This window comes from Hyla sarda, chromosome 2 (assembly GCF_029499605.1).
Source record: "Hyla sarda isolate aHylSar1 chromosome 2, aHylSar1.hap1, whole genome shotgun sequence".
NCBI lineage: Eukaryota > Metazoa > Chordata > Amphibia > Anura > Hylidae > Hyla > Hyla sarda.
In genome coordinates this window covers 72,592,610-72,617,804 of record NC_079190.1, presented here as the reverse complement: position 1 = coordinate 72,617,804, position 25,195 = coordinate 72,592,610, and the positions used below count along the sequence as shown (strand labels likewise).

At 47.4% G+C, this 25,195-nt stretch overlaps 1 protein-coding gene across 1 annotated transcript in view; it reads left to right on the top strand.

The window, feature by feature from the left end:
* Positions 1 to 25,195, top strand: part of SETDB2 (SET domain bifurcated histone lysine methyltransferase 2) — a 228,918-nt gene that overhangs the window by 139,072 nt on the left and 64,651 nt on the right. Inside the window, exons 22-23 of the mRNA XM_056560069.1 lie at positions 16,595 to 16,623; positions 19,736 to 19,995. Coding sequence (XP_056416044.1) covers positions 16,595 to 16,623; positions 19,736 to 19,995 — 289 coding nt within the window. The remainder of the gene's footprint in view (positions 1 to 16,594; positions 16,624 to 19,735; positions 19,996 to 25,195) is intronic.

The following is a 25,195-nucleotide window of genomic DNA, read 5'->3' as shown; positions in this document are numbered from 1 at the left end:
CTAATTTAAATGGGGCATATCGCACTTGAGAGGGCCTGTCACCCAGGAGACAAGCTGCCGGGCTTAGTGGCCATTGTGGACCCAAGATCGAGGAAATAGGGTCCACAACTTTCCTCCAGAGGGTGATAACAACAGGGCATTGCCACCAAATATGACCCATGGATCCAATAACAGAACAACCCCTAAAACAATTAGTAGAGACAGTAGAATATATAGAGTACAGACGGGCAGGGACATAATAAGTGCAGTGGAGAATCTTAAGAGCTTTCTCCACTAAGGACACCTGCCGACTCCCCTTAGTCAGGTGTTGACAACAATAATGCCAGCGGGGTAACAAAAGGGTAAAATGCAATTCAGATTCCCACTGGGCCATAAAACAAAGTTTAACCTCAGGAGGAGGGCGGTTAGAGGTAGAAAATATCTGTGAAGAGGGACCCAGGGAGCAGTGGGGTATATAAGGCCATGGCTTCAAAATGGGTAGTGGATATGTCAGAGGCAGACCCCATAATGGAGTGCAAAAAGAAAAAAACCTGAGAGAGTCTAAACAACTCAGACTCAGGGGGAGAGAATCGGGAATGAAAAATAGAAACAGACATGGGCTTCTCCCTGACTAGGAAGTCCTTCAGACGGAACAACTTCTGGGAATGCCATCAACTGAAGTTCATAGGGCACAGACCAGAAGGAAACGAGGGATTAGAAAATACGAAGAGAGCCGGAGAGATAGAAGACTGGAAAGAAAGTTTGAAACGGACCGATCTCCATAGAAGGAGGGAATAATGAGGAAGAAGAGCAGTGGTAGGTAAATAGGAAGAAGTAGACGTGGTGAGCCACATCAGAGCGGAGGAGTATAGGGCGCCACCAGAACATTTTCGAGGGAAACCCACCTAGGGCAACCCGTCCTGGCATTACAAAAAAGTTGCGCCAATCTGGCAGCCTGGTAGTATTTAACAAAATTAGGAACGGAGAGACCTCCCAGTGATTTGTGATGGTACATAAGCTTCCTCGAAATACGAGGATGCCGGCCCCACCATATTAATTTAAAGACACCGATTTGGAGAGCACATAGGTCCGAGGCCCAAACGGGAATAGGAAGAGTTCGAAAAAAGTAAAGAAGACGCGGCATGAGGACCATCTTCACAGAGTGGATACGACCCGTCTAAGAGATGTGAGGAAGATCCCATTTAGCAAGATCCTCCCGGAGTGCCTTGAAAAGAGGAGGGTAGTTCAGTTTATAAAGGGAGGAAAGAGAAGAGGGAAGAGCGACACCTAAATAAGGAATAGAAGAGGAGGGTAGATCAAAGTTTAGAGAGATACGTTTTTGAGTAGGAAGGGGAGTTTGGCAGAAAAGGACCTCCAACTTAGATCGTTTGACTTTCAGGCCAGAAACCACTGAAAAGCGGTCTAGATGAGAAAAGAGATTGGGAAGAGAAACAAGAGGAGAGGTAAGAGTAAGTAATATATAGTCAGCAAAAAGGTTAGTGAGGTAAGAAGAGCTAGCTATCTGAACCCCCCTGATATCGGGATGGGCACGAATAAGGACCAACATAGACTCCATTGCCAGAGGAAAGGGGGCAGCCCTGGCAGGTACCACGTTCAATAGTAATAGGGACAGGATTGAGAGAGGGGAGTTTAAGAAACTCCCGAGGGCTTGAATAGACAGCCCGTAGAGAATCAACAAACAGGCCATGAAAGCCCTTTCTACGAAGGACCCCAAAAAAGTAGGTCCAAGAAACAGAATCAGAGGCCTTCTCAATATCGAGCCCCAGGAGAGTAAGGGGAAAGGAGGTAGCCTCGGCCCACTGGACCACATTGAGGACCTTCTGGATGTTATCGGGGGACTTTCGAGCAGGCTGACCTGGTCATTATGGAATGGCCAGAAGGGAGTTCAGACGTCCAGCTAAAATAGAAGTAAAGAGTTTAGTATCAAGATCAATTAATGAAATGGGACGATAATTAGGGGGGAAAAAGAGGATCCTTGTTAGGCTTAGGAATCACAACAATAAAGGCTTTAAGAAAGTCAGATGGCAGAGGAGCACAAGAAAGAAGTTTATTACAGAAGGAAGTAATGTGAGGAGTAAGGATTTGAGAGAAGTAGAGAGCAGAAAGCCCGTCGGGACCCAGAGCCTTACCCAATTTCAAAGCAATGATTGCGGTCGCCACCTCTTCAGCGGACAGTCTCATTGAGCAATAGAATGGAAGGGTAAAATTACAGATGCCAGGAAGGTGTCAACCGCCTCAGGAGCTAGTGGCACCCGTTCACTGTAAAGGGAAGCATAAAAAGAGTCCTAAATACGAGAGGGGTTAGAGGAGGTAACCCTGTGTTTGATCTGTATCCTGTGACCTCTGTTAATGCTTTGCCTCTTCCTCAGCATGCCAGCCAGAAGTTTATCCGGTTTGGTCACCCATCTATAGTAAGTGGCTTTGGTCTAGCGAAGAGCCCTTTCTGTACCGTCAGATAGGACCGCATGTAATTGCTGTATAGTAGAATGGATGGCATGAAAGAGATATGGGCTAGGGAGTTGTTGGTGGGCTATAACTAAACGAGCCAATTTGTGTTCCAGAAGGGCCTGAGTTTTCTGGGGGGGTATGCTTAAGAACAGAGGCAACAGCAATTAGCTTCCCTCTAATCGTCGCTTTGTGAGCCATCCACGTCCACCCAGGGTCTGCTTCAGGGGGGGCATTGTCAGTAAAATATGCAGTCAGCGAGGTGGCAAATTCGTCCCTAATATGAGGATGGCAAAGACCATGTCATGTTCCTACCATACACAAGGAATATGGCGGGCATATTGCAGCGCCGGAAGAGAAGACGTATTCACTAACACCCAATGGATGAGTGTGTGTAACTTATTAGTAGGAATAACCTCGTTGGGATAAATTGTGCTCACGCCAAGTGTCAGCTAGATCAGTCTATCGAGAAGATTGCTGAAGGAGCCTTTGCTGTACCCCTGACCTCCTAAAGGCCGTGGTATGGGAGGAGAAATAGGGAGCAGGGAAGGAATTAAATTTGCAGGGGGGAGGGAGAATATGATCCAGAGTAGGAAATAGTCCATGAGTTCAACAGGTACGGGAACAAGTGGACTAAGAACTGGCATGGAAATACGTGGGGTGCACACACTACATCATGTCGGTCAGAGCAGATCGAGCAGTAACTTCAGGAGATGAGTAGTGATCAGTCAGGGTAAGGCTGGGTCCACACTACGTTTTGTCCCATACGGGAGCGCATACGGCAGGGGGGAGCTAAAACCTCGCGCTCCCGTATGTGACCGTATGCGCTCCCGTATGTCATTCATTTCAATGAGCCGACCGGAGTGAAACGTTCGGTCCGGTCGGCTCATTTTTGCGCCGTATGCGCTTTTACAACCGGACCTAAAACCGTGGTTGACCACAGTTTTAGGTCCGGTTGTAAAAGCGCATACGGCGCAAAAATGAGCCGAGCGGACTGAACGTTTCACTCCGGTCGGCTCATTGAAGTGAATGGCATACGGGAGCGCATACGGTCACATACGGGAGCGCGAGCTTTTAGCTCCCCCCTGCCGTATGCGCTCCCGTATGGGACAAAACGTAGTGTGAACCCAGCCTTAGATGGGAGAGATCTGCGTCTCTTCTGGCTTTAACCGGTGCGGTGCCAGACTCGCTTAGACTTATGCTAAAGAGGAACAGGAAATTTGTTCACGCCGTAGAGCATCTTGAGCTTCGGGAAGTGTACGCACTACATAGGTATGAGAGTTGACTTGGAATTGCAGGTACCTGATTTGGAGCTTCTGAAGCACAAGGGTGATAGGTCGCATGGCACGGTGTCTTTCAAGTGTGGAGGGAGCCAAGTCTGCCTATATATGGACAGACACAGGCATGCCTGGTAGGGGAGACACATTGCAGGCAGTCTGAAGTATACGATCCCTCATATCAGGGTAGTGTAGTTTTAGAATCGCATACCTGGGAATGTCCGGGTTTTTAGGGTGTGCCATAGCCCTATATATATACGATCCATGCGAAATTGTGCCACATCAACCTGTGGGAGCATGGCAGTGAAGAGGCTAGTCCCTGTAGGGGTTAAGTTAGACATAGATTCGGGCAGACCTCTGAGACGCAGATTAGCCCTGCTAGATCTATTTTCGAGGTCTTCAATTTTAAGTTCAAGGGCCTCAAGCTTGTCTGCATGACCATTTAGCTGCAGCTTGTCGTTTTTCACGTCATCCAGCAACTCGTCATGTTTAATCTCAAGGTCCGAGACCCATTGCCCCAGTTCACCCACCTGCTTAGTGAAGTCCACTATTGCTTTGGAGAGCTCGTCCCGAAATAGCTTGTTAATATGAGCAAATAAAGCTGGCGGGTCCATAGGGTGGGCTGCGAGAGACTGAGCTGATGGCAGGTCGGCTATGTCGTCTTCTCCCACCGGCCGGCTGGGAGGCCGGGACGGAGTCAGCGCCATGTTGGATTGTTGGCCCGCTGAAAACATCTCAGGAATAGTCTGGGATAATGACAGAGAATCCCCTCCAGACTTCTTCTTATCTTCACTGGACATGTTAGGAAGTCGAGTGGGGAAAAATCTGCTGCTTTGAAACCAATATAGGCGCTGAGAGAGGCTGGAAGCAGACGACTGGCACAGAGCTCACATGAAGTGCGTCCTCTTCAGCGAGTCCCACGTATGCGCCTTCCATTTGTGCGCATTTTATAATAACATGAATAACTACAAGAGCAGATGTTTTCAGACTGAAATTCCTACTTGCTGGCTTAGGCAGTATAACTCACTGGTGTAGTTGGTCTCATGCTTTAGCATGCTCTCTCTTTCTCTCTTTTCTGGGGTCTGTCTGTTTTAGTAGACAGCAATTCTTATCAACATGGAACTTTTCTTCTTTACTCATGAGCACAGCTTTACTTTCTATGTACCCAGTAGTAGTAGACCTCCATACCTTTCACCCGGAGACATGAGGGGAGCTGGTGCACACACTGGACAAACTGGCCCTAAACTCTTAACCACTTTTATTCCTTATACACAAAACATGCATCACAAGCTACAAGTGAGCACCAGCCCTACTTGTAGCTCTACATACCCTACATTTTACCTACATGTACCTCTGTCTGCAGTCCTATTTTGGGAACTATTGACATTTTTTAAGTGTAATCATATAAAACATGGTAGATAAGAACAGAATAAAGCATAATAACAGAATAAAGCATAATAAGATTAATAATCCTGCCTGTTTCCTTTGCAGAATTGTAAACATTACAGGTCCACTGTAATATATATACATATATATATATATATATATATATATAATATGGATCTCAAGTAAAGTTTTTTTTGGGGACATATTCTGGTCTCTATATTTGTAGGTTTACAACTTGTTAACATTATAGTTTACAATTCTACACATGGCAATACCAGTTATGTATGGATATATATTTTTTTATTTCATTTTTTTTTGCTTTATTTTTAAAATAATTAAAGGGGAATTACTTCAATTTGTAAGAGTAAGAGACCTCTGGATGCTATTTTAGCTCATCCTCATTGATTACAGTATCTAAAGGGTGGACATCGGCATGATCACTAATGTCTGTCCTTAGTCGGGAGTCTCTGGCTGCTGATAGCACCCATGATCTAAGAAGCGAGGGCGGCTTCAGTGCTAGCCATATAGATAGTAAACATACTGGAACATACATGTACGTCGCTGGAGCTAAGTACCAGGCTACAGCAATGTACATGTATGTTGCATGTCCTCTAGAGTTTAAAGGGAATTGGTCATAAAAAATAAATTAAGTGTGTATGTTAAACATAGTATGTTTGTATGTTAAACATACCTTTTGAGGTATTTAAATAAATGTTATAGTTATAATATACAGGGGAAGAGGTAACCCAGAATACTTCATGCAGAACCAAGTACAGTCAGGCAGAGGGAGAACAATCATGCCTGGAATTAAATGCACACATAAAAAAGGAAATAAAAAAGTAATTAAACTGTCCAAAGTTTTGATTGGTCTGGGTCTCAGTGCTGAGATCTCCACCAGGCGCTAAATATAGCTGGGAGAAGTGTGCCTACCCACATTCTCTCCCACCTTTGTCTGTGTGACCAAGACGGACTTCTATAGAGAGGTTATGGGACTGTTTTTTTTTTTTTTGAAATCAGATGTTTTTATTAAATTTTAACAGTTTTCCAACACCAAAAATAACAGCTTACATGCAAACAACCCTCCACCCCTCCCCCCACCCCCCAAACAAACAAACAGTCCGCCTCCCCCTCCCACCCAGACAGCATAGAATAACACATAATTGTAGGTCGTGCCAGGCCCCCCCCAGAGCAGGAATCAAGTAAGCAAGCCCAAGACAGAATACAAGACAGCACAAAGAAAAGCAGCACATCACCATCATGCAATCCATCCTGAACCAGACCAAGACATTAGCCACAAAAGCCCATCCGTTTCACACTCCTACACACCTCCAGAAAGTACCAGAACCGTCTATCATTGCTCATCATCAGGGGGGTTGAAGTGTCTCACCCACGGGCCCCACACTCCATCAAACTTCCTTTCAACTTGCCTTTTTATGTATATCCCTTTTTCCAAGCGAACAATAGAATGAACTCTAGCTACCAGGTCCGCCACTACAGGAGGAGGCGGTCTAATCCAGAACTGCGCAATAATTTTTCTAGCCTGATATAAGACACGTAATATCCCCGTCTCAATCAGTGATGGTTCCTGGTCGCACCCTATCAGACCCAACACACATACTTTAGGAAGGAAGTCAAGGGTCACACCATACGCTGTTCGGATTAGACCGAGAACCTCTCTCCAGTATATTTCCAACTGAGGACATTCCCAAACCATGTGCAACAGGTTTGCCTCCATTGCTCCACATCGTGGGCTCGTAGAGTCAGATCTCACCCCTATCTTGTGAAGGAAAACTGGAGTTTTATAAACTCTATGTTAAAGAAAAAGCTGAGAAAGCCTATTAGATTCAGACAAAGATATATGAGGGGTAAGCGCCAGAACAGTAGACCACTCTTCGTCTGTCAACTCACCAAGATCTCTCTCCCACCTACCTCGAACAGTCAGGGGAAAGTGTTCAAGATGAAAGCTTAACAATTCACTATACACCCGGGAAATGACCCCAGACGAATCTCTTTTCAATACAACCGAGTCTAAGACATTATTAGAGTGAATCACCATGGAGCGGGATCTACCTTGCCTTTCATAAACATGTCTGAGTTGTAGATACCTATAAAATGCAGAGTGCGGCAAAAAAAACTCCTCCTGTAGGTCCCCAAAAGACCTAACCCCTCCCTGAGTAACCAAATGGTCCAGACTACACAATCCCTTCCTCTACCAAAAACTGGCGTCCAAAAAGAGAAAAATACAGGCAAGCCAGGGTTATGCCACAGCGGGGTGAATTTTGTGCATCCTGTAATGCCAAGCAATTTGCGCGTGCGACCCCAAAGCTTGCACAGTAACACAGTAGTGGGAGAGGAGTCAGGAGGTCTAGTCATGGCTCCAATCTCCAGCAAATGTACTGGAACTCGCCCCCCATGTTTGGCCATAAATAGTCGCCCAGTAGGTCCCAGTGTGTCCAAACCCGCCCATCCCCTAATTTGATGCAATTGAGAAGCTATAAAATACAACCACGGATTAGGCAGAGCCAATCCACCTGAAGTCTTACCTCTCTGTAGTGTCTCCAGCCTAATCCTAGCCGAACCCGCTCCCCACACTAGCCGTCTAAATAGTCTCTGAATACGTATAAAGTATGACATCGGAATCCACACGGGGGAATTTTGCAAAATATAAAGTAACTGCGGCATCAGTATCATCTTAGCCAGATTAGTTCTACCGACCACTGAAACCAGTAGCTTACACCAGACGGTTACCCTCTGCGAGCTCTTATCCAGAATAGGGATCAGGTTCCTAGGAATATATTCATGCAAAGACGGAGTAATACATATGCCAAGATATTTGAAACTAGTCACTACCTGTAACTGAGAGATAGAGATCTGCGGGATATCCGGCAAAGGGTCCAGAGGCATTAATACAGATTTATCCCAATTAATCAGCAAACCGGAGTGGGAGCCAAATTGAGAAATAATAGACATAACCGGGGTCAATGATGAGGCCGTATCACCCAAAAATAGCAGCATGTCATCCGCATACAAGGCTATCCGCTCCTCCATAGAGCCATACCTAAATCCACTCACATTTGATGCTGTTCGGATGAGACAAGCTATGGGCTCGATAGCCAATGCAAAGAGCAGTGGTGACAAGGGGCACTCCTGTCGCGTACCCCACTGCAGTGGAAATGAGTCAGACAAGTGACCATTGACTCTCAATCTAGCAACTGGACACCGATATAACAATTTAACATAAGACAGAAATCTCGGACCAAATCCCATCCTCTCCATAACCGTCCACAAGTAGTCCCATTCTACACTGTCAAACGCTTCGGCAGCGTCCAATGAGACCAGTGACCTAGCCCCAGTCCCCTCCTGCGTCATCTGTAGGTTAAGGTAGACCCGTCGTATATTATCCACAGTAGACTTACCCGGCATGAAGCCCGTCTGATCCCCATGTACTAACGATAAAACCACCCCAGCCAATCTGTTAGCAAGCACCCGAGCCAGCAGTTTCACATCAGTACATAAAAGAGATATAGGTCTATAAGACCCGGCATTCAATAGGTCATCTCCAGGTTTAGGAAGGAGCACAACAATTGCCTCCATCATGGAGCTGGGCAAAGCACCCTCCTCCACCGCTGACTCGAATACCCGCAACAGCTGAGGCAGAAGTACACCCTGGAAACGTTTATATACCTCAGTCGGCAGACCATCAGGGCCCGGGGATTTCTCATTAGCCGCATCTTTTAATACGAGTTCCAGTTCCTCCAGAGAGAGGGGCGAATCTAATCCGTCCCTCTGCTCCGGAGAAAGTGAAGGCAATCGTACCCGACTAACATAGTCCTCCAAGGCCATCGCGGAGCAAGTAGTCCTGGACGAATATGCATATTTATAAAAATCCACCATTACCCGTAATATGTCACTATCTTCCGTGACCTCCCTCCCCTGACCGTCTCTCAGGCATCCAATAAATGTAGCACCTTGCTGCGCACGAGCTATAGATGCCAGCAGTTTACCTGTTCCCTCACCACATTCAAAGTACCGCTGTTTTGTAAAGAATCTTTTATGCTCTGCAGCCTCCACTAAATAGTCATTGTAAGCAGTCTGAGCCCGTAACCAATCTTCCTGCAGTTCCAAAGTAGGGGTCATAATATAGACAGCCTCAGCATTAACAACCGCTGCACACAATTTATTTCCCTTATCTCTAGTAAAGGACTTGTGAGTGCTAATATCTCTGATAAAAAGCCCCCGTAAAAACGCCTTAAGGGAGTCCCATACTATGGAGACCGCAGCCGATCCGGAATTGAGTTCAAGAAAACTCCTTAGTTCTGCACATATAATCTCCTCCGTAGTCAACACTTGTAACCAGAAAGAATTCAGCCTCCACAGTGGGCGCTCACCTCCCAACCCTCCATGTATCAGTAATTTTAATCTAATAGGCGAATGATCCGACAAGCCCCTCGCCAGGTACTCCACCTCTCCCACCATACCCACTATGTCCTCACTGCCAATTGCCATATCTATTCTGGAGAGAGTCCCATGGGAAGCTGAATAACAGGAGTACTGGTGAACACTAGGGTACCGATGCCTCCACAAATCTAACAGGGCAACTTCACTTAACATTCTAGCTAAACTAGTAGGCCTAGACTGAGGGGAAGGACTCGTACCCCAAAATCTGTCTAAGGAGACATCCAGTACTTGATTAAAATCCCCACACATCAAAATAGGGGCCACAGGGAACCCTGACACTATTGATAGAATACGCTGCAACACAGCACCATTATACAGTGGGGGAACATACACACATACTATAATAAACATGCGATGGGACATCTCACAAACCAGACAGACAAACCGCCCATCCGGATCCACAACTGATGAAACCTCCCGGAAGGGAAGTGATCTGTGAATCAGAACACTGACCCCCCTAGCATGTGAAGAATATGTAGAGTGCAGAGAGTGACCGACCCACGCTCTATGGAGGGCAGCAGTAGAGCCCGCAGTCAGATGGGTCTCAGTAAGGCACAATATGGCAGGCTGAAACCGTCTCACCGAATTGAAAACAGCACACCTTTTAGTCACATCACCAAGGCCACATACGTTCCAACATATAACTGTCACGATTCGGCTTACGGGTTGTGGATCCGCTGTGTCAGCGAGGGATTGGCGTGGACCGTGCTAGTGGACCGGTTCTAAGAGGCTACTGGTTTTCACCAGAGCCCGCCGCAAAGCGGGATGGTCTTGCTGCGGCAGTAGCAACCAGGTCGTATCCACTAGCAACGGCTCAACCCCGCTGACTGCTGAGAAGGCGTGGGACAGAAGGACTAGGCAGAGGCAAGGTCAGACGTAGCAGAAGGTCGGGGGCAGGCGGCAAGGTTCGTAGTCAGAATGGATAGCAGAAGTTCAGGTAACACAGGCTTTGGACACACTAAACGCTTTCACTGGCACAAGGCAACAAGATCCGGCCAGGGAGTGCATGGGAGGAGATCAGATATAGCCAGGGAGCAGGTGGAAGCCAATTAAGCTAATTGGGCCAGGCACCAATCATTGGTGCACTGGCCCTTTAAGTCTCAGAGAGCTGGCGCGCGCGCGCCCTAGAGAGCAGAGCCGCGCGCGCCAGCACATGACAGCAGGGGACCGGGACGGGTAAGTGACCTGGGATGCGACTCGCGAGCGGGCGCGTCCCGCTGTGCGAATCGCATCCCCGACGGCCATGACAGTGCAGCGCTCCCGGTCAGCGGGACTGACCGGGGAGCTGCAGGGAGAAAGACGCCGTGAGCGCTCCGGGGAGGAGCGGGGACCCGGAGCGCTAGGCGTAACAGTACCCCCCCCCTTAGGTCTCCCCTTTTTTTTGTCCGGTGACTGCCTCCCCTGGGATGAGGACACCGGGAAAGAATGGATGGTTTCCTCAATGGCAGGCAGTACAGCAGGAGTAGGAATGGGGAGGGAGGGCAGAGGGTGAAGCTTGGCACGGGGCAGGGAGACACAAGGACGGGAGCCATGAGGAGGCACAGAGGCTTGCCTGACGGGACTGGGAGGGGGGGAGAGGCACTTCCTGTGGCAGGCAGAGTCCCAGTACTTGATCTCCCCGGTGGTCCAATCAAGGGTGGGCGAATGAAGCCGGAGCCATGGCAGACCGAGGAGGACCTCAGAGGTACAGCCGGGGAGAACGAAGAGCTCAATCCTCTCGAGGTGGGGTCCAATAGACATGAGGAGGGGTTCTGTGCGGTAACGCACGGTGCAGTCCAATCTGGCTCCGTTGACCGCGGAAATGTAGAGCGGCTTGACGAGACGGGTCACCGGGATGCTGAATTTATTCACAAAGGACTCCAATATAAAATTTCCAGAGGCACCAGAGTCCAAGCAGGCCACGGCTGAGAGGGAGGAGTTGGCTGAAGAAGAGATCCGCACGGGCACCGTGAGACGTGGAGAAGCAGACTTAGAGCCAAGAGACGCCACACCCACGTGAGCTGGGTGCGTGCGTGCGTTTCCCGGGCGTGGAGGACGGATAGGGCAATCCACCAAGAAATGCTCGGTACTGGCACAGTACAGACAGAGATTTTCTTCTCTACGGCGATTCCTTTCTTCCTGGGTCAGGCGAGACCGATCCACTTGCATGGCCTCCTCGGCGGGAGGCCCAGGCGTAGACTGCAAAGGATGCTGTGGGAGAGGTGCCCAGAGATCTAAGTCTTTTTCCTGGCGGAGCTCTTGGTGTCGCTCAGAAAAACGCATGTCAATGCGGGTAGCCAAATGGATGAGTTCTTGGAGGTTGGCAGGAATCTCTCGTGCGGCCAGCACATCCTTGATGCGACTGGATAGGCCTTTTTTAAAGGTCGCGCAGAGAGCCTCGTTATTCCATGATAACTCGGAAGCAAGAGTACGAAATTGGATGGCGTACTCGCCCACTGAAGAATTACCCTGGACCAGGTTCAACAGGGCAGTCTCGGCAGAAGAAGCTCGGGCTGGCTCCTCGAAGACACTCCGGAGTTCAGCGAAGAAGGCCTGGACTGTGGCTGTGGCAGGATCATTGCGGTCCCAGAGCGGTGTGGCCCAAGACAAGGCCTTTCCTGAAAGAAGGCTTACTACGAACGCCACCTTAGACCGTTCTGAAGGAAACAAGTCCGACAACATCTCCATATGCAGGGAACACTGAGACAAAAATCCACGGCAGAGTTTAGAGTCCCCATCAAATTTGTCCGGCAGGGACAAGCGGAGGTTAGGAGCGGCCACTCGCTGCGGAGGAGGTGCAGGAGCTGGCGGAGGAGATGGTTGCTGCTGTAGCAGAGGCAGAAGTTGCTGTAACATGGCGGTCAACTGCGACAGCTGCTGTCCTTGTTGGGCAATCTGCTGCGATTGCTGAGCGACCACCGTGGGAAGATCAGCGAGACTTGGCAGCGGCACCTCAGCGGGATCCATGGCCGGATCTACTGTCACGATTCGGCTTACAGGTTGTGGATCCGCTGTGTCAGCGAGGGATTGGCGTGGACCGTGCTAGTGGACCGGTTCTAAGAGGCTACTGGTTTTCACCAGAGCCCGCCGCAAAGCGGGATGGTCTTGCTGCGGCAGTAGCAACCAGGTCGTATCCACTAGCAACGGCTCAACCTCGCTGACTGCTGAGAAGGCGTGGGACAGAAGGACTAGGCAGAGGCAAGGTCAGACGTAGCAGAAGGTCGGGGGCAGGCGGCAAGGTTCGTAGTCAGGATGGATAGCAGAAGTTCAGGTAACACAGGCTTTGGACACACTAAACGCTTTCACTGGCACAAGGCATCAAGATCCGGCCAGGGAGTGCATGGGAGGAGATCAGATATAGCCAGGGAGCAGGTGGAAGCCAATTAAGCTAATTGGGCCAGGCACCAATCATTGGTGCACTGGCCCTTTAAGTCTTAGAGAGCTGGCGCGAGCCCTAGAGAGCGGAGCCGCGCGCGCCAGCACATGACAGCAGGGGACCGGGACGGGTAAGTGACCTGGGATGCGACTCACGAGCGGGCGCGTCCCGCTGTGCGAATCGCATCCCCGACGGCCATGACAGTGCAGCGCTCCCGGTCAGCGGGACTGACCGGGGAGCTGCAGGGAGAAAGACGCCGTGAGCGCTCCGGGGAGGAGCGGGGACCCGGAGCGCTAGGCGTAACAATAACATTGACTACTGCCATCATATCAGAAACAAAATATCAGAACATAAGGAATCAAAAAGGCCCAGAGGAGGCCGACACACACCCATCACATAGTAAAGTAAACATTGCATCAAATGAGAAGAAGAGACGGACAACACACAAAACAAACACCCAGAACCATACAACAAAACAGCGCAAACACACATATCACCGCGGCATCAAGGGGCGCTAATATGTCCACTCCAGTCGGCAACACACTCCCGACCGCTCCACAGCAACTCACACCCCATGGTACACTGACATCATGTATACAAACTAGAGCGAGAACATACAGCAAGAAAGCTAACTGCCCGCCAAACATAACCCATTAACAGTGGGAACAATCCTGCAATAAACCAGTAAAATGACAATTTCAATATAATCAACAGGGAGTCTAACCCCCCAAGGATAACAGGCAACCCCCCCACCCCCCACCCCTCAATGTAATAGCACCCATAATAGTAAGAACAAGCATCTCTACCCTATATAACCCACAGGTCAGATTACTACCCAAATAGACAATTTAAGTATCAAATAGGCAAATATAACAGTGATCAATCAACAGTGATCCAATTCAGGTAGGAAAGAACAGTTCAGAGGAGACTAAGCAGTTCAATCAGGAGCAGGTCCCGGTGAGCCTCTACGTGCCCGCTGGCGCAACTGTGATTCATGGGAGTCGAGCCAGCGAACAGCCATCTCCACACTCTCAAAGAAATGGGTGGTGCCCATAGCCACCACTCGGAGCCTTGCCGGATATAGCATAGAGTATTGTACATCCAACGCCCGCAGCCATTTTTTAACATCTAGAAATGAGGCACGCTTTTTTTGCACCTCCGCTGAGAAGTCGGGAAAAAATGAGATGACACATCCATCCACAGTGATAGGTTGCCTTTCCCTGGCAAGTCTCAAAATAATGTCACGGTCTCTATAATGCAGCAGCTTCACCAGCATAGACCTAGGCGGACCTCCCGGCGGGAAGGGTCTAGTAGGGACTCGATGGGCACGTTCCACTGCAAATAGCGGGGTCAAACCATCTGCCCCAAAAACCTCCTTTAGCCAAGATTCCACATATTCAGTAGGAGAACGGCCCTCACATTTTTCAGGAAGTCCCACAATTCTCACGTTGTTTCTGCGCAGCCTATTCTCCAAGTCATCTGCTTTAGCTTTTAGAAATGTAATGTCCTGATCATGTCTAGTGGAGTCTCGCACTAAGGGGACCACCGCATCCTCCACATCACTTACACGGCCCTCCACTGCGGAAGTGCGATCCGCCACCTTCTGCAAATCATGACGAATGAGTGAAATGTCCGATTGTACCGTTCCAACCTGTGTAGTTAACTGGACCAGCGTGAAATTGCACCTTTGAATCTCCGCCAGGACAACAGCCAGAGTAGGTTCAGCAGGAGGAGCAGGCGAAGCGGCAGCCGCCGCAACTGTCAGGGCAGGGGGAGTCCCGGGCAAGGACACCCGCGAGGCCGGCCCAGAGTTATGTAAAAGAGCATCATAGTCCTCCAGGTGATCCGAGGGGGTCCCCATCACTTCCACGGGGAGTGGAGAACCTCTCCGATCAGGAGAAGGAGGCTGTAGTGCGAATTTCTCTAATCTAGTCGCTACTTCCTGCTTTAGCGCCAATTTATTCCTTTGGCCGACAGACACATTGGGTTTCTGCTGAGAAGGGCCAGGTCCATCTTTATATTTACTTTTCCATTTATTAGTAGCCATGAGTTCCAGTAGACAGGGAGCCCAACAGAATATGATGAATATAAGAGATTATGCAGCCAGACAGTCCCACAGAGTAACTAGCAGGGTACGAAGTCAAATATGCTCAGTCCATATAGCCAGGTACGAGGTTAATAGCAGGCACACAGCATATACAATAGGATTCACACAGGAGGTCCCACTGAAGTGATCAGCAGAGGGTTAATGTTCCCCAGGCCGGACTCCAGCAAATTAGGGTAGATTCAAAGCCAGGGGCCCCAGGAACAGGCAATAATATGACCCCTGCCCAGTCAGAGGACCCCACAGATCTCCCCAGGCACCTCTTATTCCCCGGCAGTCTCTTCAGCGGCCAGGACCATCCACAACCAGGCACTCCACGTGAGGACAGCACATTACAGTTCTGAGGCAGCCTCCTTCACCCCCCTTCCGCAGCTCACTCTCACCGCCACTCCACGGAGATCCGTCAGCTCCCTCATGCACCGGCGGTCAGGCAGGATCGTATCCCAGGCGTCCCGCGCCGCCTGCTCAACACCCCACAGAGAGGCGGAACACAGGCTCCGTGCGCTCAAGATGGCGGGCGCACACTACAGGCCACAGTAGATATGTCCTCCAGCGTCACTCTGCTGCGACACAGGCGGGCGGCGTATTCCTCACCACCACCAGCGGCGTCTCTCATGCAAGGACCCGGTCCCCCAGCAGCGTCCTCCAGCAGCAGACCTCCGGCAGCGACCACAGATCTCCTCCCCCGTTCAACAGCAGCCAGGTAAGCCCGCGGCTTTGCGGCCTACTCCCCGCAGGAGTCACTGTCCCCTCTAACTGCAGAGAGGGGGGGAAATAATGCTCCCGTCAGGTGTCCCAGGTGCAGGGGGGTGCAAGAGAGGGGCCAGAGCCCTTTTGTCAGCAGGATGGCGGAGAAATATAAGGATAATAATCGAGGATGGCAGGAGCTCCCTCAAGGCACGTCCACTCAGGCAGCCATGCAGACCACGCCCCCCGGTTATGGGACTGTTGCATGCATGGAGGGGGGTGGGGGGATGTTAGCAAAGTGCTTGAATAAATAAAAAGTAACGTTCCCCCAATAAAAACTTTTGGTGTGTCTCAATGACATGTCAACTTTTTTTTTTAAAGTGACAGGTACAACAAGAAAACAATATAGAAGCCTCTATGATGACACCTCTTGTTGAAAGTGTCTCATGTACACAATGAAAACAGCACCCGAAATTGGCTATTTTAGGGGTTTTCCAAGATCACATGGAGGCATTTATAGTACAGGTATAAATGATGATTAATATGTTTGCCAGTATGTATAGGTACCTCAGGGGTTCTACAAATGTCACAAGACATTGGAAAACCATTGTAGCAAAACCTGCCCTATGAAGTACTTCATATGCCCAGACAGCAGTTTATGACCACATGGGGTATTGCAAGAGAAAATGTGTATCAAATTGTAGCATATGTTGTCTTCCACTACAGATTTGAAACCATTTTTTTTTTTTAGCAAAAACTTATTTTTATTTGGGGGGGGGGGGGGGTTCCCCTTGAAAGACATATGCATATACAAATGTTAATGAATACCATCTTTGTACAGCAACACTCACATATATAAATATATATTTATATTTTTTATAGGAGGCTCTCCCATCCATGACGTCTTTAATGTAAGTTTTTGAATGTTCTATGCTTACTAAATGTGCAAGATTATTGTGCAAATAGTGTAACCCTTTGCGGGAAGAAAAACTCTCAATGCTTGTTTAATTCTTAAAAGTCAAATAGCTTATTATTATTATAATTTTTATTTTTTTTTACTCAAGCAGATTTGCATTATACAGTGTTGAAAGTAGAAAGTCAGGAAGCCTTTTAGATTTCTTACACAGATTGCATTGAAGACCTATTCAAACACATTTATGCCCTTACACATCATACCTGGAGTATGCTGCATTTTGGAAAACTGACAAAAATTGAATAATAATAAGAAACATTGAATAAAAGTGCCACAAAAGCATTGTTTGTAGTGTGTTTTATATTTCCCTATTGACTTCAATCATATCTTCATATCTTGCTATAGTGTTTTTTTTTTACTTAGATTGTTGGTAAAAAAAAAAAAAGCAGTACATTTTAACAAAACACTTGTTTTTTTCTTAGTGTTTTTTTTTTCTTTTTTTGGAAAAATGCCATGGCAGTTTGTGATAGTTTCTAGTGCCAAATCCAAGAGTGGATTCAGACTTATAGGGTTTCCTCTTAAAAAAAAACGAAAAAAAAAAAAAAAACAGTGACATGTCATAATTCTGCTTGGTGGGGGTCCATGTGCTGCGACACCCACAATTCCTAAAAGATTCCTAAAAGAATCATATTTGAATCCGGGAGAGTAGAGCTGAGCTATGCCAAAGAAAACCAATCGGGCACAGCACTCAGCTGAATGCTTCTACCTGTTCATTTTAGGGATTGGTTGGTGGTCTCAGCACAGAGCAAAGGTTCTGACATGGTTGCTAGGACATGACAGAAGTTTCTTAAAAGGTAATCTGTCAGCAGTATTACCCGCACTAACCTGCTTGTACAGGATAATAGTGCGGGTGACGCTGATTCCAATGCTGTTTACTGTATTATGGGGACTAAAATAAAAATCTGTAAATAAGCTTTTTGGGGCACTTGGGGTGTTTCCTAGCCTCTTGGTGCACTATTATGCTTGCCTGCATTGGCCCTGTATTACACCATCTTTATAAATATTTATTTCTGGTTCCATAAGCATAGCATGCATAGCGGGTAAGCAGCACATGCACACTGGTGGCACGGGGCACCTATGCTGGTGATGTCCCAGCATGTATCAGCTACGTGCTTATAAAACTTGAAATAAATGTATTATGGAGCTTATGAGTGCACCAATGGGCTAGGGTACTCCCTGAGTGCACCAACAAGCTCACTGACATATTTTTATTTTAGTAGCCATAATTTGCGAATAGAAGCACTGATCCAAAAACGCGAACCAGCGCTGTACAAAAAGTGTCGGTAACTCTTGTAGGATCTACTTCTGTCTGTGGCAATACCTTGCACTGCCGCTACAAATAGTATTGTGTTGCAAATATGGCTTTTAGCAGATGGAAAGAACAAAGTGGCTCCAGTGCCTGCACAAGCAATGTAGTCTCTTTAAACAGGTCTTTGATGGAGGTCCACTGGTCTGACCCCATCAATAAAAAATGCACAGCATTAGGTTATGCCATTGATATTGGGAAGGTGGATAACCCCTTTAAACTGCTCTGAAAAATGAAAGCAGACCAAAAATGTAGCTGTGCATGTTTCAATGTAGATTCCACACCAAAAATATTGCACAGTGCATGCAAATAGGGTTTGAAAAACCATGCAGGTTTAAAAGCATACTGCAAATTTTAAGATCCTTAACATTTTATTATTATTCCCAAATATTATTATTAGGTTACACTGTCATTTTGAACATATGGTAGTTTTGGCTACATAGATTAAATGGGTACTCTCATTAAAACTAATTTTTGCTATTGCATCCCTTATGGTAAATGAAAAATATTTCTAATATACTTTATTTAAAAAAAAATGAAGTTTTCAATGTTTTATTCGTGCTTAAAAAAGCTCAAGAGCACATTTTCCCCCAACTCATACACAGACTTTGGACCAAAGTCCAAACACAGGAAGTGCCGCCTGGAGTGCTGCTGGGGAAGGAGGGGGGGTCCAACCAACAGCATATGGCAGTTATGTGTGAGAGGAGCTATGATTGGATGAGTCTGGACCCCCCCCCCCCTCAACACTCCAGGCGGCACTTCCTGTGTTTGGACTTTGGTCCAAAGTCTGTGTATGAGTTGGGGAAAAATGTGCTCTTGAGCATTTTTAAGCACAAATAAAATTAGAAAACTTCATTTTTTTTAAACAGAGTATATTAGAAATATTTTTCATTTACCATAAGGAGTGCAATAGCAAAAATTTGTTTTAATGAGAGTGATCCTTTAAAGAGCAACTGAGGGCCTTTTCACCCTGACTAAACCCAATACACAGTGTTATAGTGCGTGTGAACTGGATTAAAATGATGTATAATTTACCCGGATCCATCATCCGTTTGCGGAGAAAGATCTGTCATTGACCAGCGTTTGCGCAATGAAGGCAGAACCTGGCAGGGATGCTGGGTCCCGCCTCTTGCGCAGAGGTGGTGATTAACATATTAGCAATGCTAATAACGGGTCTATCGGTAACTGAACCACAGATTTGGGTTATACCTCAATTTAATCCAGTTTACCTGAACTATAACCCTGTATAATGGGTTTAGTGCTGGTGACTCAGCTCAGATTTGCTTTATGGCTGTGCATATACAGGCAGGAATGTATTTTTCCATTAGGCATCCGCAGGCCTGTACCGGTCAGCAGTGTTGGGGGGGGGGGCAACACTTGAATCCACGTGGTTGAATCCCTATGTGTCAGATCTGCTGCAAAACCTACCTTTAGATTTGCAGCCGCTCATTATGTTGTGGATCTTTGATTGATTTCCCCACTTTGTGTATAATGAATCTGCAACAAAATCCACATGACATGCATGTAATGGGGTCTCTTCAGAACAAGCTGCATATATGGCCTTGTATACAGGTTGTCTCAAAAATAAGAAAACAACCATTTCCCTTAGGACCTAACCTATTTAAATGCCCCTCTCCCAGCCTCCTATGCGCTATCTGTTGTATTTCTTTTTTGCCTTGCCAAGAAGGTTTCTGGTCTATAATAAAAGTTCCTCCTCACTATTTTTACTTTCCTCTCTTTACAGGATGAGCTTCCGGGCTCCTGTGTGCAGACTGGCAGCCGAAAGTCTTCATCCAAGAGTAAGCATTTAACATGCAGGGTGTGTGAGACCCCGCTTCCCAACGCCTATAGGTACTCCACGTGTCCCAGCTGCCGCCCACATTCTCCCCCAGACCAGCCTAGTCAAGACGTCATCACACCAGAGAAAGATTTTCTGCAGTCCTCTTTCAAAGAAGTGACGGACTCGGTGGCTAAGAAGAGATCAAGAAATCAGTTCCCCCTGAGGTATGTTCCTATGGTGGAAGAGGGGTTCTAGACTGCCAAAGTACACTTCTCTGAAGAAGAATATTCTGCCCTGTACTTTTTCCCTGTTGATAAGACCCAAGAATTGCTTAGATCCATCCAGTTATGGGACCAGAATGTAGATCCAGGGGAAGCTCCAAAATCCACCTCTAGGGGGCTATGCAGTGAAAACAAACTGAAAAGTCGATGTTTTCCATTGTACAAGACCAGTTGAACCAGTGTGGTCGTATGCCCAGCGTGGACATGGCTATAGTCAGGATGTCCAGACGTACTGTGGTCCCTGTCCAATCTCCAGGACCCGATGGACCAGCATGTAGAGTATACATTTAAAAGGGCTTTATCATCTGCTTAAGCCTCTGCATCAGTGGCCATTGCCTCCTTGGAGGTTGCCAAATTCCTCCAAAAGCGCCTGAAAATCACCTGATATTGATGCCTGATATTGATATTGACTCCAGGGATGTGTCCAGGGATAATATGTCCCTGGTAAAATTTATAGTATCTCACATAAGTGAGTCCACCCCTCACATTTTTGTAAATATTTTATTATATCTATTCATGTGACCAGTGCTTCAAGTGGCCCAAAAGAGATGCCGGTACTCTATTATTATTATAATTATTTTTTATAATTATTTTTTTCTTTTGCTGACTCCCCTCATATATATATATATATATATATATATATATATATATATATATATATATACTCAGCTCCTTCTGCTCTATATATGCTGCCCACAGATTGATCTTCAGTGTGATTGAACAGATATTGGGAGGAGGTTCACAATCCTTCCAGATCCTAAACAGTCAGACCCTGTAGCGACAGAATACTCTAGAACTTCCAGCTGCTGTAAAACTACTTCTCCCATCATGTCCTGAGAGTCCCAGGTAGCAGTGCGCTGCGCTAGCATTCGCTTTGTGTAACGCACATTTAATTCAGATGTACATACCGCCAGGTCCAGCTAAATGTTCTCTCTGCAGAACTTGACACCCAGATGGCTCCTCACTATGTCAGTGGATTCTGATCCTCTATATGAAAACAATAATTATTATAATATGGCCAAACACCCTATCCCTATATATAGTACTATAATACTGGCACACACCCTATGAATATAATTCTGACGCACTGTACCCTCTGAATATAATACCGCCACACACTGTACCCTCTGAATATAATACTACTACACACTGTACCTTCTGAATATAATACTGCCACACACTGTACCCTCTGAATATACTACTACTACACACTGTACCCTCTGAATATACTACTACTACACACTGTACCCTCTGAATATACTACTACTACACACTGTACCCTCTGAATATACTACTACTACACACTGTACCCTCTGAATATACTACTACTACACACTGTACCCTCTGAATATACTACTACTACACACTGTACCCTCTGAATATACTACTACTACACACTGTACCCTCTGAATATACTACTACTACACACTGTACCCTCTGAATATACTACTACTACACACTGTACCCTCTGAATATACTACTACTACACACTGTACCCTCTGAATATACTACTACTACACACTGTACCCTCTGAATATACTACTACTACACACTGTACCCTCTGAATATACTACTACTACACACTGTACCCTCTGAATATAATACTACTATATGCCACAAGATAAATCCCCTAGGGGTTTCTGGGCCAATTTAAGTAACACAAAACCTACTTGGGGAATAAATCCCCTCAGGATAAACCCTGACTAGAAATCCCCCATAAAATATAACTTTTAATTATGCTCATTAAAATAGTTTCCAACTTAGTGTGTTGCACATTTATTGCATCTAGATGGCAGTGGTGTTTAAAATGATCAACATTGTATCCAGTTAATTCCTCTCCAACAGAATCATGAAATGTCCGTCATGCAGACTATTAGTCTGTCATTACTATCTAGTGTACCCCAGTGCCCTGCTGCAGCTCGGACACTCGGTGTACTAACTAGAAAGGTCACTGGTACAGTGTGCTATTAAAACATTAATCCTCTCTTCTAAACGTTTTCGCCATTCTGAATGGCTTTCTCAAAGAAATGAGGCATTCAGAATGGCGAAAACGTTTAGAAGAGAGGATTAATGGGGTGTGGTCTGGCTGCCGAGCTGCATGCACGCTTGAGCTGAGAGCTCCTGCTCCCGTCCTGCTGTAAGCGACTATCCAAAGCTTCCAGCCATTCAATTTTGCGCTCAGCCCTGAACACTGATCTACCCTACCATGCCCGGACGGAGGAGGAAACCTGCCGGCCACGCCAGACTGGCAAAATTCTACTTTAGAGACGGCGCGGACTCTTCACAAGATGGCGCCGAGGGAGAAAGAGGTAGTGAAGAAGATTCTGCACGGGCGCCGCGCGCTTCATCCCGCCGCCTGTCTCCGCAGACCCGATTACGGCGCTCCTCATCTGACCCGGCGCTGTGCCCGCGAAGCCCTGCAAGTGTCAGTCCTTCTAAACTCCGTGGACCTCGTCTGCTCCCAGGCCCTTCTGACCCCTGCATAGCGGTGAGTGACCGCCGCCAGGTTAGTGGCGCCGCCACGGGACTCTGTGCCCCTGCTTCTCCCTCCATCAGCCCTTTCAAGCAACGCCCGAGATTAGATGATGCACTCACTGAAACTCTCCACAGTCCTACTCCCCTGGACGCTGAACTGCCTATTACAGGGGGAGATGTTCTCATGGCCATGCCAGTGGCTAATGTGACTCTCACTGACACAGCAATGAAGGAGATGATGCTGGTGCAGCGCAGATCCCTTCTTACAGACTTCCAATCCCTTCTTCACCCCCTCCAGAAAGAGATAGGTGAATTGGGCTCCAGAGTGGATCATTTGGAACATAAATTTGAGGACTTTGCTGGGTCCCATAATGACCTGATTGACGCCCATACTACCTTGGAGGAAGATGTCTCCATGATCAAAGCAAAATTAGCTGATCTGGAGGACAGAGGCAGAAGAAATAACGTGAAGCTGCGGGGTATCCCGGAATCTGTGCCTCCTAAAGAGATTCCACAATATGTGCAGGCCCTCCTTAAAGCTGCATTGCCTGAATTGCCTGCCTCTGATTTGGAAATTGACAGGGCGCACCGAGTTCCTAGACCCAAACATCTGGCGGACACGGCGCCGAGAGACGTGCTTGCCCGCATACACTTCTTTCGAGTGAAGGAACTTCTTATGTCATGCTCACGAAAAAATGGGGGCCTGCCGGCTCCGTTTCATAAGGTCCTTTTGTTTGCGGACTTGTCCGCTACCACCCTTCAGCTGAGAAGAGCCCTGTCCCCTATCACCTCAGCACTTCGCCAAGCTGACATGCCATATCGCTGGGGATTCCCTGTCCGCTTGTTGGTGCGTCATGGAGAAGACATGCATGTAATCAAAACGGTGGAAGAGGGCACACTTCTTCTTAAAAGATGGAACATTTCTATCCCTAAACCCTCCACCACATCTCCAATGAAAACCCGGAGCGATTGGTCTACACACCGCTGATGGCTGGATGAAGAACAGAGACCTATCTGATACGGGATGCCTTTGATGCTGTGTGACTATGTTGTCTGCGGCGAGAGGCTGCAGATGGGACTCTGACCCCCCACCGATGGATGGTTTTCCATCTAGTGTTCTTATACTGTGTATCCTTTACATTGCGTTTAGTTCTGGTTTTTTGTTGTTTAACTTTTGCATCCATGCTAGCCATCCTTGTTTTCCTGTGCTGCACCCAACCTGTGTCATTGAGATGGGAGAGCCCTCGCTGGGAGGCGATCCCTCTCCATGCTGCCAGACCTTCAATTTTATTCATGCTATCTTTTTTTTATTACTGTATAATGGTCCTTAAAATTATTAGTATGAATGCCAATGGCCTCAATAGCCCGATGAGACGCTCCCATATGTGGAGACAAGCTATTGCTCTAGGAGGGGATATTCTTTGCATTCAGGAGACCCATTTGCTTCCTAGAGACGCTCCCAGACTGTCCCACAGACTGTATCCCCTTGTTTTCCACTCCCACTACCATACCAAGACGAGAGGAGTAGCGATAGCAGTTAGAGATACAGTGGCCTTCTCCATTACCACACAAATTGATGACCCATCGGGTAGATTTGTTGTGTTAGTGTGCACCCTTAACAATGTTCCCTATACGTTAGTATCTCTGTATGCACCTAATACTTTCCAACTACGCTTTCTGCGCTCCCTCATGCGTAAAATTAACTCTGTGAGAGAGGGTAAGTTGATCCTTTGTGGAGACTTCAACATCACAGTAGACCCTCATATTGACACTACATCTTCCCTCTCCAGACATCCCCCATCCCTGGCTGATCTCCTTTGGAGAGAAGATCTCTATGACATTTGGCGTGCACATCACGCACTGGAACGCGATTATACGTTCCACTCTGGGGTTCACAATGTGTACTCCAGAATTGACATGTTTATCACTGATAGAGAAGTACTTCCCCTAGCTATCTCTTCCTCTGTTGAGGCTATCCAATGGTCCGACCATGCTGCTATCACCCTTACGCTAGCTGAACACTTGAGATCTCCCCCTACCTTCCTGTGGCGCAGCAATCCCTTTCTCCTCTCCCACCCCACCTCCCGGTCCCAAATTGAGAAGGACCTTTCCGAATACCTCACACTAAACGAATCCTCCCCGGTACCCCCAAGTGTAGTGTGGAACGCACATAAGGCATTCATCAGAGGGTCATTCATTAAACAGGGGGCGTTATTGAAACGTCAGAGAGGCGACCAGTTGACAGCGACTCTCCTTGCTCTGCGTCAAGTGGAGAGGGAAAACATGAATAACCCCTCTCCCCACCTAGCGACACGACTGCAATCCCTTAGACAGGATCTGAGAACCCTCCTCTTAGTTTCCTACGAGAAGTCACTTCGTAAAACTAAAGCAACCCACTATTCACAGAGCAATAAGGCAGGGAAATTGTTGGCTGCACGCCTTAAAGCGCAGCACACTAAATCCAGGATCCCCTACATCCTCCATCCACACACGGGTGCTAAACTGTATACTCCCTCTGACATTGCACTCAGCTTTAGAGATTTCTACGCTGATTTGTACAATCTACGGGATTCTATCCCAACCCCCTCTAATATCGTAGACCTGACTGACACATTTCTGTCCTCCCTACATCTCCCTTCCTTGACCCCTTCACAACTTCTCACCCTCA